Source organism: Aythya marila (assembly GCF_965140915.1).
Source record: "Aythya marila genome assembly, chromosome: Z".
In the NCBI taxonomy this organism is placed as follows: domain Eukaryota; kingdom Metazoa; phylum Chordata; class Aves; order Anseriformes; family Anatidae; genus Aythya; species Aythya marila.
This window is the reverse complement of record NC_139080.1, coordinates 799,697-812,423: the sequence shown is the minus strand read 5'-3', so window position 1 is coordinate 812,423 and position 12,727 is coordinate 799,697. Positions and strand designations below refer to the sequence as shown.

The 12,727-nt window shown below is 43.2% G+C and overlaps 1 protein-coding gene across 1 annotated transcript in view; it reads left to right on the top strand.

The window, feature by feature from the left end:
- LOC309889771 (WD repeat-containing protein 7-like) overlaps positions 1 to 12,727 on the top strand; it is a 124,572-nt gene that overhangs the window by 58,904 nt on the left and 52,941 nt on the right. The window contains exons 22-25 of the mRNA XM_082782800.1: positions 1,016 to 1,202; positions 10,024 to 10,141; positions 10,897 to 11,046; positions 11,385 to 11,467. Of these exons, the coding sequence (XP_082638926.1) occupies positions 1,016 to 1,202; positions 10,024 to 10,141; positions 10,897 to 11,046; positions 11,385 to 11,467 (538 nt within the window). The remainder of the gene's footprint in view (positions 1 to 1,015; positions 1,203 to 10,023; positions 10,142 to 10,896; positions 11,047 to 11,384; positions 11,468 to 12,727) is intronic.

Here is a 12,727-nt window from a genome sequence, read left to right as displayed (position 1 = left end):
TTCCTTAGCTCAATTTACACCAGGTAGGTGTCAGCAGGAGCGGCGCTGGGAGCATCCCTGCGAGCAAGGCCGGCGTATTTCATCGCAGCAACGTCTGAGTAGTCACGCTTTTTAATAAGATTCTTGTATTTGAGACATAAAATTCACACAAATTAAAGCTTCGTGGCCTGCCACGCTCCTTAAGAAGAAACTTCCAGTTGGTTTGTTACTCACACAGCACGGCTCGGTGTGAATTTATGAGTGCAGCCTGTCTGCCGCCGGCTCCCCTGGAAGCCTAAAATGACAGGCGGTGTATTTAATAAAACAAGAAACTCGCGGAAGACGGTTCTGAAAACTCAAGAAAAACCTGTTAAAATCAATAGGTTATCTTTACTGCAATAGCCAGCTAAATGAATGTTATTAAGAGGTAACAAATAATTATGGAGAGATAATGATAAATTACCTTTATCTGGGAGCCTTGCTATAGTGTTCCCTTGCATTTATATATAAGCAATTACTTTTATTTTAATGAAAAACTAATCTATCGGATGAAATTATACAGCACGCTTGCTGAGTTGGCAGAACTTGGAGGAGAATTTGGATTTGTTGGCCTAGTTTGGGGCATCGTTTCTCTTGCCTTCTCTCTCGGCTGTATTTCTCTCTAAAAAAAAAAAAAAAAAAGATACCGCGGGAGGAAGGGCGAGTTAATCAAGATGGAAACCAGGAATGTGGTGTAATCGTAGAAAAAGGGATGGGCTCATTTCACTCCACTGCCTAAATAAAGCATCACCCATGCGGGTGGGCAAGAATGAAGCATGAATTATCAAATATTATAATATTGAAGCATTTCAATCATGCTTTCAATTTGAATTAAAAAGAAATCTCAGTTTTGTTGCTGTCTAGCCGTCAGATTGTCCGCACTTTACAGGAGCGCGTGGAGGGAAGCTAGCCGCAGCAAGCAGTCCAACACAGCAGAGCCAGGCCAATTCCCCAGCTCCCTCTCACTGTGCCCGTTCTCTCCCGTTCTGCTGGGCAGGCAAGGCGCTGACGTTCCTGCTGCTGCAGCCGCCGAGCCCCAAGCTGCCCGCGCACAGCACCATCCGCAGAACTGCCATCGACCTGATCGGCCGCGGCTTTACCGTCTGGGAGCCCTACATGGACGTCTCCGCCGTGCTCATGGGTCTGCTGGAGCTCTGCGCCGACGCCGAGAAGCAGCTCGCTAAGTAGGTACCTCCTTAATTCACTTCCCAAACCCGTGCGCCGTGCTGACTGGCAGATCCTGCTTCTAGAGTCGGTTCAAGTACAAGTAGCTGGAGGCGTTTGGTAGGCGTTCCTTGGGCCACAGGGCACGAATCCTCCGGTCACATCAGCAGTAACTTCGAGAAAACAAGTGAGTGAAGGCACATCCATATCTAAAATACGTTTGTCCATTTTTTTTTTAATATATTTTTACCCTTTTCTAACCATAAAAGTAGCCTTTTCAGAAGGTATTTTGCACCAGTGTGTCTCAACACATGGATTTTTGTCCCATGGCTTCATGAGCCATCCTATCCGAATATGAACTGGTTTGGAAAGCACACTGTGGGAGAGGAGGTTGGGTGGTCGGTAACACGCTGTTAATGGCATCAAGGCAACTTGCAGATTTAAGGACTGCTAACAAATCACAAACTCAATAGACCACAGCCTGCCTCTTGGGCCAGAGGACAACTTATTCAAGTGTCCCAAATAAAGATTTATGTAGAACGCTGTCTCATATGTGTTCTGGTCTCCTCGAAATAAATCCTTTCAGTTCAGTATTTGTAGCTGGGTCTGTAAAGGAAGGGGGGTGTGTGAATTTCATCGTGACGTCTGACACTTCAGCCTAAAACACATGGTAAAGATGTGATGCTGTTCAGATGATGTTTCCTGTGCATGGAACTCGAAGTGCACATATGTTCAGTAACTTAAAAATAGCTGTAACTGCAAAAACTTCAGCTCTGTCTGTGCAGCACCGGAATAATGTGTCTGTAAGGCTCATCAGCTGGATCTGCTCCCTAAATGTTTAAAAAAAATGTATTAGACATAATATGATAGGCTGGTGAATTAGAGTGAAATAAGAATCAGCTCTCTAAATTTGAGGATAGGATTGTGATTTTTCCTGCCCTGTTTAATGTGTGTTAAATCACAGAAAATTATTGCCTTTACTTGTAGGGTGGCAAACAGATTTCCATTGTCTCAGGGCCAAGCAAATAAAACTCGCAATGCCAGAGCTACCGCAGTTAAAGGACTCACTTCAGTCTTCCATGAGTGGTATGGTGTAGTAATTGTTCTAAAATTAGTACGGGATTTGAAAGATCCTCTTCACTTCAGGGCTGCCCCGCGGACAGTTTGCCACCTGCCGGGGTGTGCGTCCAGCTCCCTGCCCTTGTAGCGTGCAGCGTGTCGCCGGTCGAGGCAAACCGTGCAGCTCTTTTTCCTATTGTTATTTTCAGTTCAGGTCTTCTGCTCGCTTCATTTATCACAGACGAGACTCTGCACTTGCTGGTGCCATATCCTATCAATCACAGCATCGGATAATTATGGCTAAATGCCTAGGTGAAGTCATTAAGATGACTTGCATAATAAAGGTAGCGTCTTACACATTTTCTATTAAGATCATGGACTTTTAGTGTTTGTTTTTTAATGTATGTGACTTTACATGAGTTGAGTAGCATTTCTGTTGAATATCCTCAGACTTTATGATACGAGAGCCAAGTGCAATAAACTGGGGACCAGATTCTCACACAAATAGTCTTTGCTCGCACTGTTAATCTGATTAATGGCAGCAGAGCTATTTGCACAGTAAAGGGTTTTGCAGTATAGTCTTTATTTTTATTATTGTTTGCTGTAAAATCGACCGTCTTCTTTGAAGAAGAATAAATCTGAATAAATTTTTATTTAGTTCTTATCAAAACAGCAAACCACGCAGGTATGCAAAAGGGAAGGCTCTGATTTGTCTGGAGAGATAGAGTAAAAAGAAAGTAAGAAGCAACCACGGCAGGCTGTTTACATGAAGCTAAATGATGCTGCTATGCTTTATGGGCTTTCAAAGCTGTTTCAGGCTTTCTGCTTTTAATGTAAAACCCTGAAAAATATTAGTGGGTGTACATTAGCGCTGTTGAGACAAAACTCTCATTTGTCAGTACGGTTATTGCACAGGAATGAATTAATCCCTAGCTACAGCACAGAAAACGTAGCTCCTGCTCTAGGTGGAGCATTGCCCTCAGCAGATCCAAACTTCCTATTTATTTGGTTGTTGGTATGAATTAAATCATAGTATCAGACTTCGGCAGGCATCTATTTGGAAAATAACTCTTACTAAAAATATTTAAATAATCTAATGAATAATTTTCATCACGCAGAATAAGAAATCATTGACGGTTTTTCTAACAGAAACTTAAAATATTTTTGCTTCTTAAGTTTGTATTCTTTGACAGCGGTAATTTCATAACTCCAATGCCTAAAAATTCGAGTTCTGAATTTTGCCTGATGGGATGTTTCCCTGCAGGACACAAAGCCAACTCTTCAGCTTGTGCGAATCGTGGTGCTGCTGTTGATTTCAGCACAGCTTTCCCAGTTTGCTCCCATTGCAAATCTTTGTGTCTGGCACCCCATGCGTTGTGTGAATACTCGCTTTTATTTATTTTTTTAACATATTTCATGTTTAATTTTTATTTTATGTAGCTTATTCTACATAACATTTTAATTAGTGGTATTCCTTAAGCGTTAATTAGTAAACCACTCATTAGTTAATAAACCACTCATTAATGGGGAAGCAATTTCATTCCTGTAGGAAGACTTCATGGCTGCACTGTAAAATTTTATTTGCAAGGTTTTTGCTCAGGAAGAAAAAAAAATCTTTTGTCTAAAATTGCAGAGGTCATCGTAATTGATTATTTAGGTATTAATTTTACCGTATTGCCTTTCTCAAAATGTGGAGGTTCCTTTTTTGGTCGGTGCTTTGCCTTGTGGCACTGCTGCTCGCTGTCGAGCTGCTGGATCCATCCTGAAGCGTGGGGGAGAAGGAATCGTACGTCAGGGGGAAGGAAACGTCTGCTTTCAGCTGCAGTAGGCCTCCCAGCACTCAGGGAATATCGACAGGGACGGGTAATTGTGTGGGCAGCGTAAGGAGGGTACTCGGTTATCATCCAGATATCCTTCTTTACAGCATTGCTGGAGTAAAATTGGTTTTGGTGCTAAAAATATTCTAAACAATTATTTGTCTCTTCCGAGCCTATTGTTTGGTAAATCACAGCAAATGCTGTTCTGTGGCGAAACTGGTGTGTCCTTGTGATTAGAAGCACCTGAACACCTCACAGTAATGTTCATAAATAAAACTAGAAAGGCACGTTTTTAGATAATTTTGCTTTTGTCGAGGTGTTTTTTGCTGGTAGTAATACCTTCAAACAGCACGAGCACTTGTAGAAGCCCTGCCGTTAACCTTGGTATTGAGAACGTAGCTCTGAGAACTGCTGTGCTAGGAACTGGATCTTATGAATGAGGTTATTAATGGTTATTAGCGAAGGCACGTGTGTTTTACGTGCTGTGTGCAGTGAAGGGCTGCCAGGTTTGTCTCAACACCACGTGTGTGTCCTGACATCGTGCGTGGACGTGCTGGTTCCTGGCTTTCTGTTTGTGTTGCAGCAGGTCCAGTATTAGCGATTCTTCATAGCGGTGTGCATTTCCTCGGGCTCTAAGGAATGAGCGATCGCTGTGTGTTGGGGGGTTAATGGAGAAATATGTACAAACTGGGTGGAGGTTGTTATTTGTCTGGACCTCGATTATTTCTCGTAGCCTGACAGAGCAGCCCAGGCGCTTCACCTTCCCGAAGCAGCTCGTGCGCCCCATTGTATTTAAATGTGGGCTCGCACAAACCCAGGGAATACAGTTCTTCAGCAAGTAATTTTCATCCCGCTATTACATCCTTAGCTGTCATAAAGATTAGTACGGCTCTCTGTACCCAGAGCACTGAATAAATGAATGTATCAGCATGTAGCCTTGAGGAGCCCGATGCAATTTTCATCATGATAAATTGCATAATAAGCGAGAAAGTGTTTGCTTATTAATCCATAACAAGATTTAGATTGAAAATGGCCTGTTACCTTCCTGACAGATACAGTACTGACTGCAGACAGGCTGAGATGGAAAGAAACAGAGCAGCAACGTGTGCAGGGGGTTAAGTGTGCATCTTACCCTCGCGGTGCCCTGCTGAGCTGCCCCTTTTTGTGCCTGATTTACCGTGTACACAATAACAGAGCACAGCTGCCTGGCTTCTCTCCCCGATGTTAAGAACGTTTTATGAAAGAGCTTTTATGTCAAGCTTGTGCTTTAAGAAGGAAAAAAAAAAAACACTTCACGTTTATTGACCAAAAAAAGCGCTGTTTTCTTTTTTTCCCGACTGAATTAAATAAATATCTGAGCTGAAATCCCAAACTCTGATATTTATAACTCCTCCGCTCTCCCAGTTCATCCCAGTCCCCAAAGGCCGTAGCGTGCTAGCCAGCCGTGCCGAGTGAAGCTGCTCAGGCATGAGGATTAAGAGTATTTTTCTAGCATTTATTAGGCTTTGATTTCGTGGCGTGGCTGACTGTAGGGAGCGGTGCTGCCTGCGATTTCTGCTCCTTGAATTACAAGCTACACTGTGATACAGATTGTGACACCATCTACCAGAGTTAACAAATTACCTTTTACTTGATCCGTATGTTTATATGTAAATGTGTACTAAAAATTGGGCTAAATATTGTTAGTTTTGTTTGTGTTTAGTGGAAGCCTTTAGTTTTACGTTCACGTGAATTGCACCTGTGCAAACGTGTGCTCTGTAGTAGGGACATCCCTCATTTTTCAAGTACAACGGAACAACTTTAGATTATAAGGTAAACAATTGCAGAAATTGGGGTTTTAAAAGGAGAAATGAGAGCTGGTGCTTGGTCCTGAAGGTGATGAGGCAAGCTAGCGTGTGCTGCAGCGACTGCAAAGTGTTAAGCGAGGAGGAGGAGGAGGAGGAAGCTGAGTTGCAAGCTTCATGCTGGGGAGGAAGTTTGGGCCCTTCCCCTTTGTTCAGCCATCGCTTCAATGCACACGTCAAGAAATGTAGAGGTCTGATGGCCAGATTTTGTGTTCAGCACCATCAACGCCTTTTCCTTCCCCATTTTTCCTAGAGGTTACCTGCAGCTCTCCTGACCTACCTGGTTCATTTTCACTGGTTTCTAGGATCAGCTTTTAAACACACCCTCCTTATTTCTGTAGGTGGTAAAGTACACGTCTAACGTAGGTTTAAAATCACTTGTTTCAGACAGGTATGTTGTAGAGATTCCACTCAATTCCTTAACAACCTAAAATGGTTTTGTACATTTTAAGAGCACCAGTTTCTATCTAAATGCTTATCCTGATTTATTTACTCTTTCAGCTGCACAATTGTGAATAAGATTACGTGATTCTGCAAACGATTGGAGTAACAAAATGCTTGAAAACATGCCTGCTAGTAAGAATCAGCATCTGTAAGAAAGCTGATGAAAAAGACAAATGAAGAACTACACAGAGTCTTTGGACCCCAGTTTCTTACTTCTGAGGTTAATCTGTCACAAATTATAATTACTACAGAATTATTTATTACTATTACTGTCACGAAAATGACTACAAAAAATAGTAATTCCCCTGGCCCTGTAGGGTCGCGAGCAGTGGGATTCGTCCTCCTACACGTCAGCCAACAGGCACCGGTCAGAGGCATAAAGAGGTGTTGGAGGCAGGGCTCCTGCTGTTGGGTGCAGGTGGAATATTGTCTCTGGTGTCAGCCACGTGCACTACAGGACGGGCTGCAACCATTTTGTCTGTCACGCTCGCAAAAATCATGCCTCAAATGTCTGCTGAGGGCTGCGGTGGGAGGCGGGGGGCGGCAGGGCCAGCACGTGTTGGTGCAGGGCCCTCCTGACACCCCTGGACACAAGGACATAAGTCTGGGCGTGAGGGGCAGCCTGCCCTCCGTACGTTGGGTTTGCATCTGCCCCTGTTTTGTTGGGGCTTGGTGCAGGGTGCCCGCTGCCTCCTGAAAGGGGCCGTGGGGAGCAGCTGGCGGCCCGGGATGGGGCTAATCTCTGCCCACATACTGCCACTGCTGAGCCATGCTAATGAATTCACAACAAGCCTGTTGCTTTGCAGGGAAGTGCACGCTTTACCAAGCACCCTGTAAGGAAAAGCGCTGCTGGCACAAACGGGAAGCCTTCTCACAGAAAAAAAGGGCCGAGACATTGAAGTTGTGATTGCTTGCGGAAGATAATGAGTCTGGGCTGAAAGGCTGACTGTGATACCTGCTTCCTGCTTCATCGCTTCTATCTGGAAAATCCTTACGTGACTTTTTTAAGTCACGTTCAAAAACGCTTTTACAAACAAAAAGGCTGTAGGGACATCTTTATGGTATTGGTGCAGAGACTTTCATTTTCAAAAGCTGTAGTTTTGATCTATATACATGGGAATAATAATATCTATACAATATACACGGGAAAGGAAATAATAATAAACTTCGGTTTGTATTTTTTTGAATTCGGATCTATAATGGTAATCTGTACCTCGTCTTGTTGTTGCTCCAGAAGAATGGTTCATTTGGCAGAGAACACTTCAACCATGCTGAAATTCTTCGTTGCGAAACATTTAACTTGTAAGCATCCAGGAAAAAAGCTCTCATAACATTATTTTTAAGGACACTTAAAAATTTTAAAAGGAAAAAAAAAAAAAAAGAAGAAAGAAAGGAGCAATTAAAAAGATAAGTAACTTAACTGCTCAGTTACAACGCTGCCTAAATTCTCTTCCAAACCATAAGTGGACTTTGCAGTGAGCTATTTATTTGACTTTGTAAACTTCTGCTGCTCTTAAAAAAAAAATAAAAATCAGTAGAAGAGCTCCGGGGAAGAGAAACCCTTCAAATAGTGCCCGAGGTGACATTTTCAGTGCATCTGATGAAATGACATGCCACGCTTACTTTCTCTTACCCACGTTTTTACATGTGGTCTTGGGGGAGTGCTCGGAAATAAAACCTTTGTGCTTTCCATCCTGGCTCTGAAAATGCAGATTTCCTTCAGTCTCGCTTCCAGATAACGTTATGCTGTAGACTTTACCTTTTTTCGTGGAATAAAGCTATCTTGTGTTGTCAATGTGCACTTAAATGCCATAGTTTAACAAAAAGTTTTGGTTTTATTAATACTTAGCATTCATAAGTATTTGTAATACAAACAGCTGAGGTGTAGAAATTCCTTTAAAACTCGAAGCCAGTTTGTTTTGGCACTGCTCACTTGGGTGTGTTCTCATCCCATGCAACATGGGAGCACCTCAGCTTCATCCCTGGCCTTCCGAAACTGGGAGCACTGATGGCTAAGCACGGCAGCATGCAGAAAAAGGCTTCATTTTCACAGAAAAACGAGCAAAAGAAATAGCAGAGAGAGAGTTTCAGTGCGTTCTTAAAAATAATTTGTCATGATTTAGCAAAACCTCTGGGGAACTGCGCTGTACTCACGTGGCTGACTAGCACCAGGAGGGAGCAAAAGAAAATAACATTTCTTTTGTCTTTATTTAAGAAGCAAAACAAAACCCTAGTGCTGCTTCTTGGTGAAAGCGTGGTCATAGCAGCAGAATATATGTTACAGAAAACTTGAAAATGTTTTAGAGCTGGCAAATTGGCTTGTGTCTCCCTTTCCTTTCTGCAGTAGACCTGTTGGAGTAGACCTCTGTAGGAAGGGCTACGTGTTCAGACTAAACACAACACCGGTTCCCAGATGCTTCTTCCCCTTCTGTAAAAGCCCAATTCCAAAAACGTGGTCTTCCCTCTAGCTCTTTTCTGCCATTTCTTCCTCCCACACTGCTGCTGGTTTCTGTTGGGGAGTTGTTCTCTCTTGGTGCACCAAAGCCAGCAGGTGAATACTGCTTTGCCACCAGGGTCTTCTCCCATAATCATTAACCATCATTAAAAGGGTTTCTTCAAGTGTTGTTGAATTTTGTAGTGCAGTTCTTAGCTGGATCAGGTACACTTTTATGTAGTGGTTTGGTTTCCTAAAGGCACAGAGCTGTGAGCCCAAAGAGGTACCTTGGGGGTGGTTTATGGACTGTGGGTGTGAGTGCAGGAAGGATTGGTAGGATACAAATAGCCTAAAAAAAACACAGGCTGCTATGACATAGGGAATGGTGATATTTAAAGGAGTAGCATGTTAAGGAATTAAGCTTTCAGACCAAAATTAGCTGTGTATCTATCTTTTTTGTCAGGTAACACACTGTCACAATTACCAAATACTGGATTTTACTTTTGCTTAATGTAGTTACAAGTTACTTACTGTTATTTTATTGTTTCTTACGTTTATCTTCTCACAGCAAGTACAAACGCAGTGTATGGAAAATTCAGATACCACTTAATCCCTTAGTGTTATTTGAAGGCTTGCGGTAAAAACCCAAGTGTTAGAAATGCTAAAGAGCATGAGAATAATTTCATAGTAAGTAGGAAGTACAGGGTACGAGGCTGTCTGTCATCTCTTCATGCTTCTGTAACTGAGTCATGCGCTGAATAAAATCACACTGAATAGATTCAGTGGCTTTAGGTCTTCAGGAAGCTTCTCGCTTTAATCTCCTGTAACCAGCGCTTAGCTGAATTAAGTAGAATTACTATAAACGGGATATTTTTCACCCTGCATTTAAGATTTTGTAAAGGAGTAAAACGTAAATTCTTTGGGAGACATTCTTCATTTGCCTTGTCCTCGCTTCTGTGATATGTATTCAGCACATACAGATAATTTGTTAACAAGGCCTTTTTAACACTTTGGACAGATGCACATACTGTTTTCAATCTTCATGGTTAATTATTCGATTTTGTATTTGATGATAGAACACCCTGACTCCTAATCACCGCTCATTGTTGGGAGTCCATTATATTCTAACTGTTTGAGTGCTCCCGTTGACCTTGAACCGACATTATAAGCTGTTTCTAATCTTTTCACTCTATATTTCTAATGCTCCTTTTCTTTCTCCCCTCTTTGTCTGGTGCCCGTTTAGCATCACAATGGGGCTGCCCCTCAGCCCGGCGGCCGACTCTGCCCGCTCGGCGCGACACGCTCTCTCGCTCATCGCCACGGCCAGACCACCCGCCTTCATCACCACCATCGCCAAGGAGGTGAGCTGGGCCCTCGCAGCAGTCCTTCTGCGAAACAGAAGCAAGCCCGTGTCCTGCCCTTCCTCCCCAAAAGGGAAAAGGAGCGAGCGAAGTGTTTGTGTCCCCGCGGATTGCTCTTTCCAGTCACCCGTAATTAACGAGCGGTTTCGTGCTGAACTCAAGCCGTTGAGCCGTGCCTGGCTTGATTTGTTGTGTCCTGACGAACTGGTTATACAAACTTCAGATAGCGATGTGTAAAATCCCGCTTTCTTTTGGCTGTGCAAACGCCACCCAATTAAGTACAAATTCAGACTGGGTGGACATTTAGCCATGCAATCTGGGGATGTGGAGTGGGGACGGTGCTGTGAGGTTAGTGTAGGTTGGGCACTGTCTTTGAGAGCCATTTGAGTAAACCCAAGTGCTTGGAGCTTTCACTTGGCCAAAAAAAGGCCTGTTATAAAGCAGACATTTAATACCCAAAGAAATATGCAGCAATATGTGAAAATTACATAATCAGGACCTAAGCATTTGCTCATCTTGACCTCACATTTTACAAGATTGAGAATTAAAAAGGTAGACCTGTGTTTAAAAACTGCTATAAGGAAAACTAACCTTTAGCTCTACCCATAACGGGGTATGGGAAATAATCCGTGTGTCTCAAAGGGAAGCAAAATGTTCTGCATGGTACGGGCTCTCAAAGTAGCATGCATATAACAGTAAGCAGAGATGGAGAATATACAGCAAGGCACGTTTGTATAAACCCTGCTCTTTGCTAGGTGCACAGACACACCGCCCTGGCTGCAAACACGCAGTCTCAGCAGAATATCCACACCACCACCCTTGCTCGGGCTAAAGGAGAGATCTTACGAGTCATTGAAATACTGATTGAGAAGATGCCTACCGACGTCGTGGACCTTCTGGTGGAGGTAAGGCTGTGCTGCCTTATGTCTTTGAGGTTTCGATGCAGCAGTACTGGCCTGGACTAGCATTATAGAGTTTCATTCTGTGTGTTTGGTAAGCTTACGTTTACCAAAAATTAGTCTTCTAATAATTGTTTTTTGGTGCTCCAAAGGGTTCAAGTTGCCAGTACCATTGCTGTGGTAAACACTATTATGTGCAAGCCAGTTCTGGTTTCTTTTATCCCAATCATACTTTAAATTAGATATCAAAGCTGCAGTCAGGCACAGAAATGTTTTATTTTTGTCTGTCAGAAGGTTTATTATGAAATATGTAATATCAAATAACATTAACTTGTGTTTCCGAGGTTATGGACATCATCATGTACTGCCTTGAAGGATCTTTAGTTAAGAAGAAAGGTCTTCAGGAATGCTTTCCAGCCATCTGCAGGTACGCTCTTCCCTCAAGAGTACAGTGAAGAAAATTATAAGATAAATTTCTTACTTGGAGTGAAACAGTCTTTTGTGTGATATTTGCCCCTTAAAACAGCAAATGTGAAGAGTGGTTTTTAGCTCACCTGTAAGCCTTTACAGGCTTTTAATTTACATTCACATCTGACAGATGTGGACCAGAAAAGCGTTAACAACTCTTTCAAGTTCAAGTATTTTAAAAGTCCAGAAAGATGAAAATACTGTGAAGTCTCTTGAAAATTTGTGTCCTGCTGCCCCTTCCTACATCCTGGCTGCTCCACTGGAACAGCTGCACTGTCTGACCAGGTTAATTGTGCAGGTTTCTGTCAAAGGGTGTATAAATATCTTTGTTGCCGTTGTTGCAAAAATGATAATAACATTCTTGAGTAATAAGTTAGATTCACGTGTGCAGGACCTGCTTGAATGACCTAGTTGACATCATCATATAGGCTGCAGGGAAAAATATAAAAGGGGCAGGGGGGATGTGACTAGCATGGTGAGAGCAGAAAATAAGGATCTGGCTAGGAGTATCTGGGGGTCTAGTGGTGGTGGGTTGTTTCCAGATACCCCGTACAGCTGGCGGGCACTGTGTTGGCTTCCATAAACACCTTTCAGCCAGCTGCTGTCTGTTAGTACGCTGCCACCAGGCCAGGAGCAGCCAGTTTGAGGTAAGTGGCAGGAGATTTCCAGGTGTGCTGAAGACACACGCTGGCCACACAGGCACTGCTGTCCTAGAGACCCCAGCACCATGGGGGCTCCTGGTCCCTGGAGGTCTGGGTGCTGGGCGTCTCTCCCACTGGCAGCACTGGACGACGTGCAGTTTGGGAGCAGGAACAGAAGCTGAAACAAGCTGAAAACAACAAGTGATAATTGCAGAAGTCACAGGGGAGGAGAAGGGTGGTGGTGGTGGTCCCCTGTGGTTGCATGTCCGCGTGGTCAGAGGGTGCCGACAGGCACAAGGGGCTCCCACTGACCCTGGCAGGGAGCTGAGCACAGGTAGGCGATCTTGTAGGCAGCTCCTGCTTTACTCCACAACTGGTACTCCTAATAGTAAAATGGGATTTAAGACATGTGAACATTTACAGCATCCTTAGACTATGATAAATATCCCAGTCACACTATTAAACTAGCACAGCCGATAAATTAAAACATTCATCTCTCAACCATTACATTTTAATTTAATAAGCTATTAAAATATTGAATAGTTTCAAGAAAAGAGCTATTATCCTGTTGACAGATA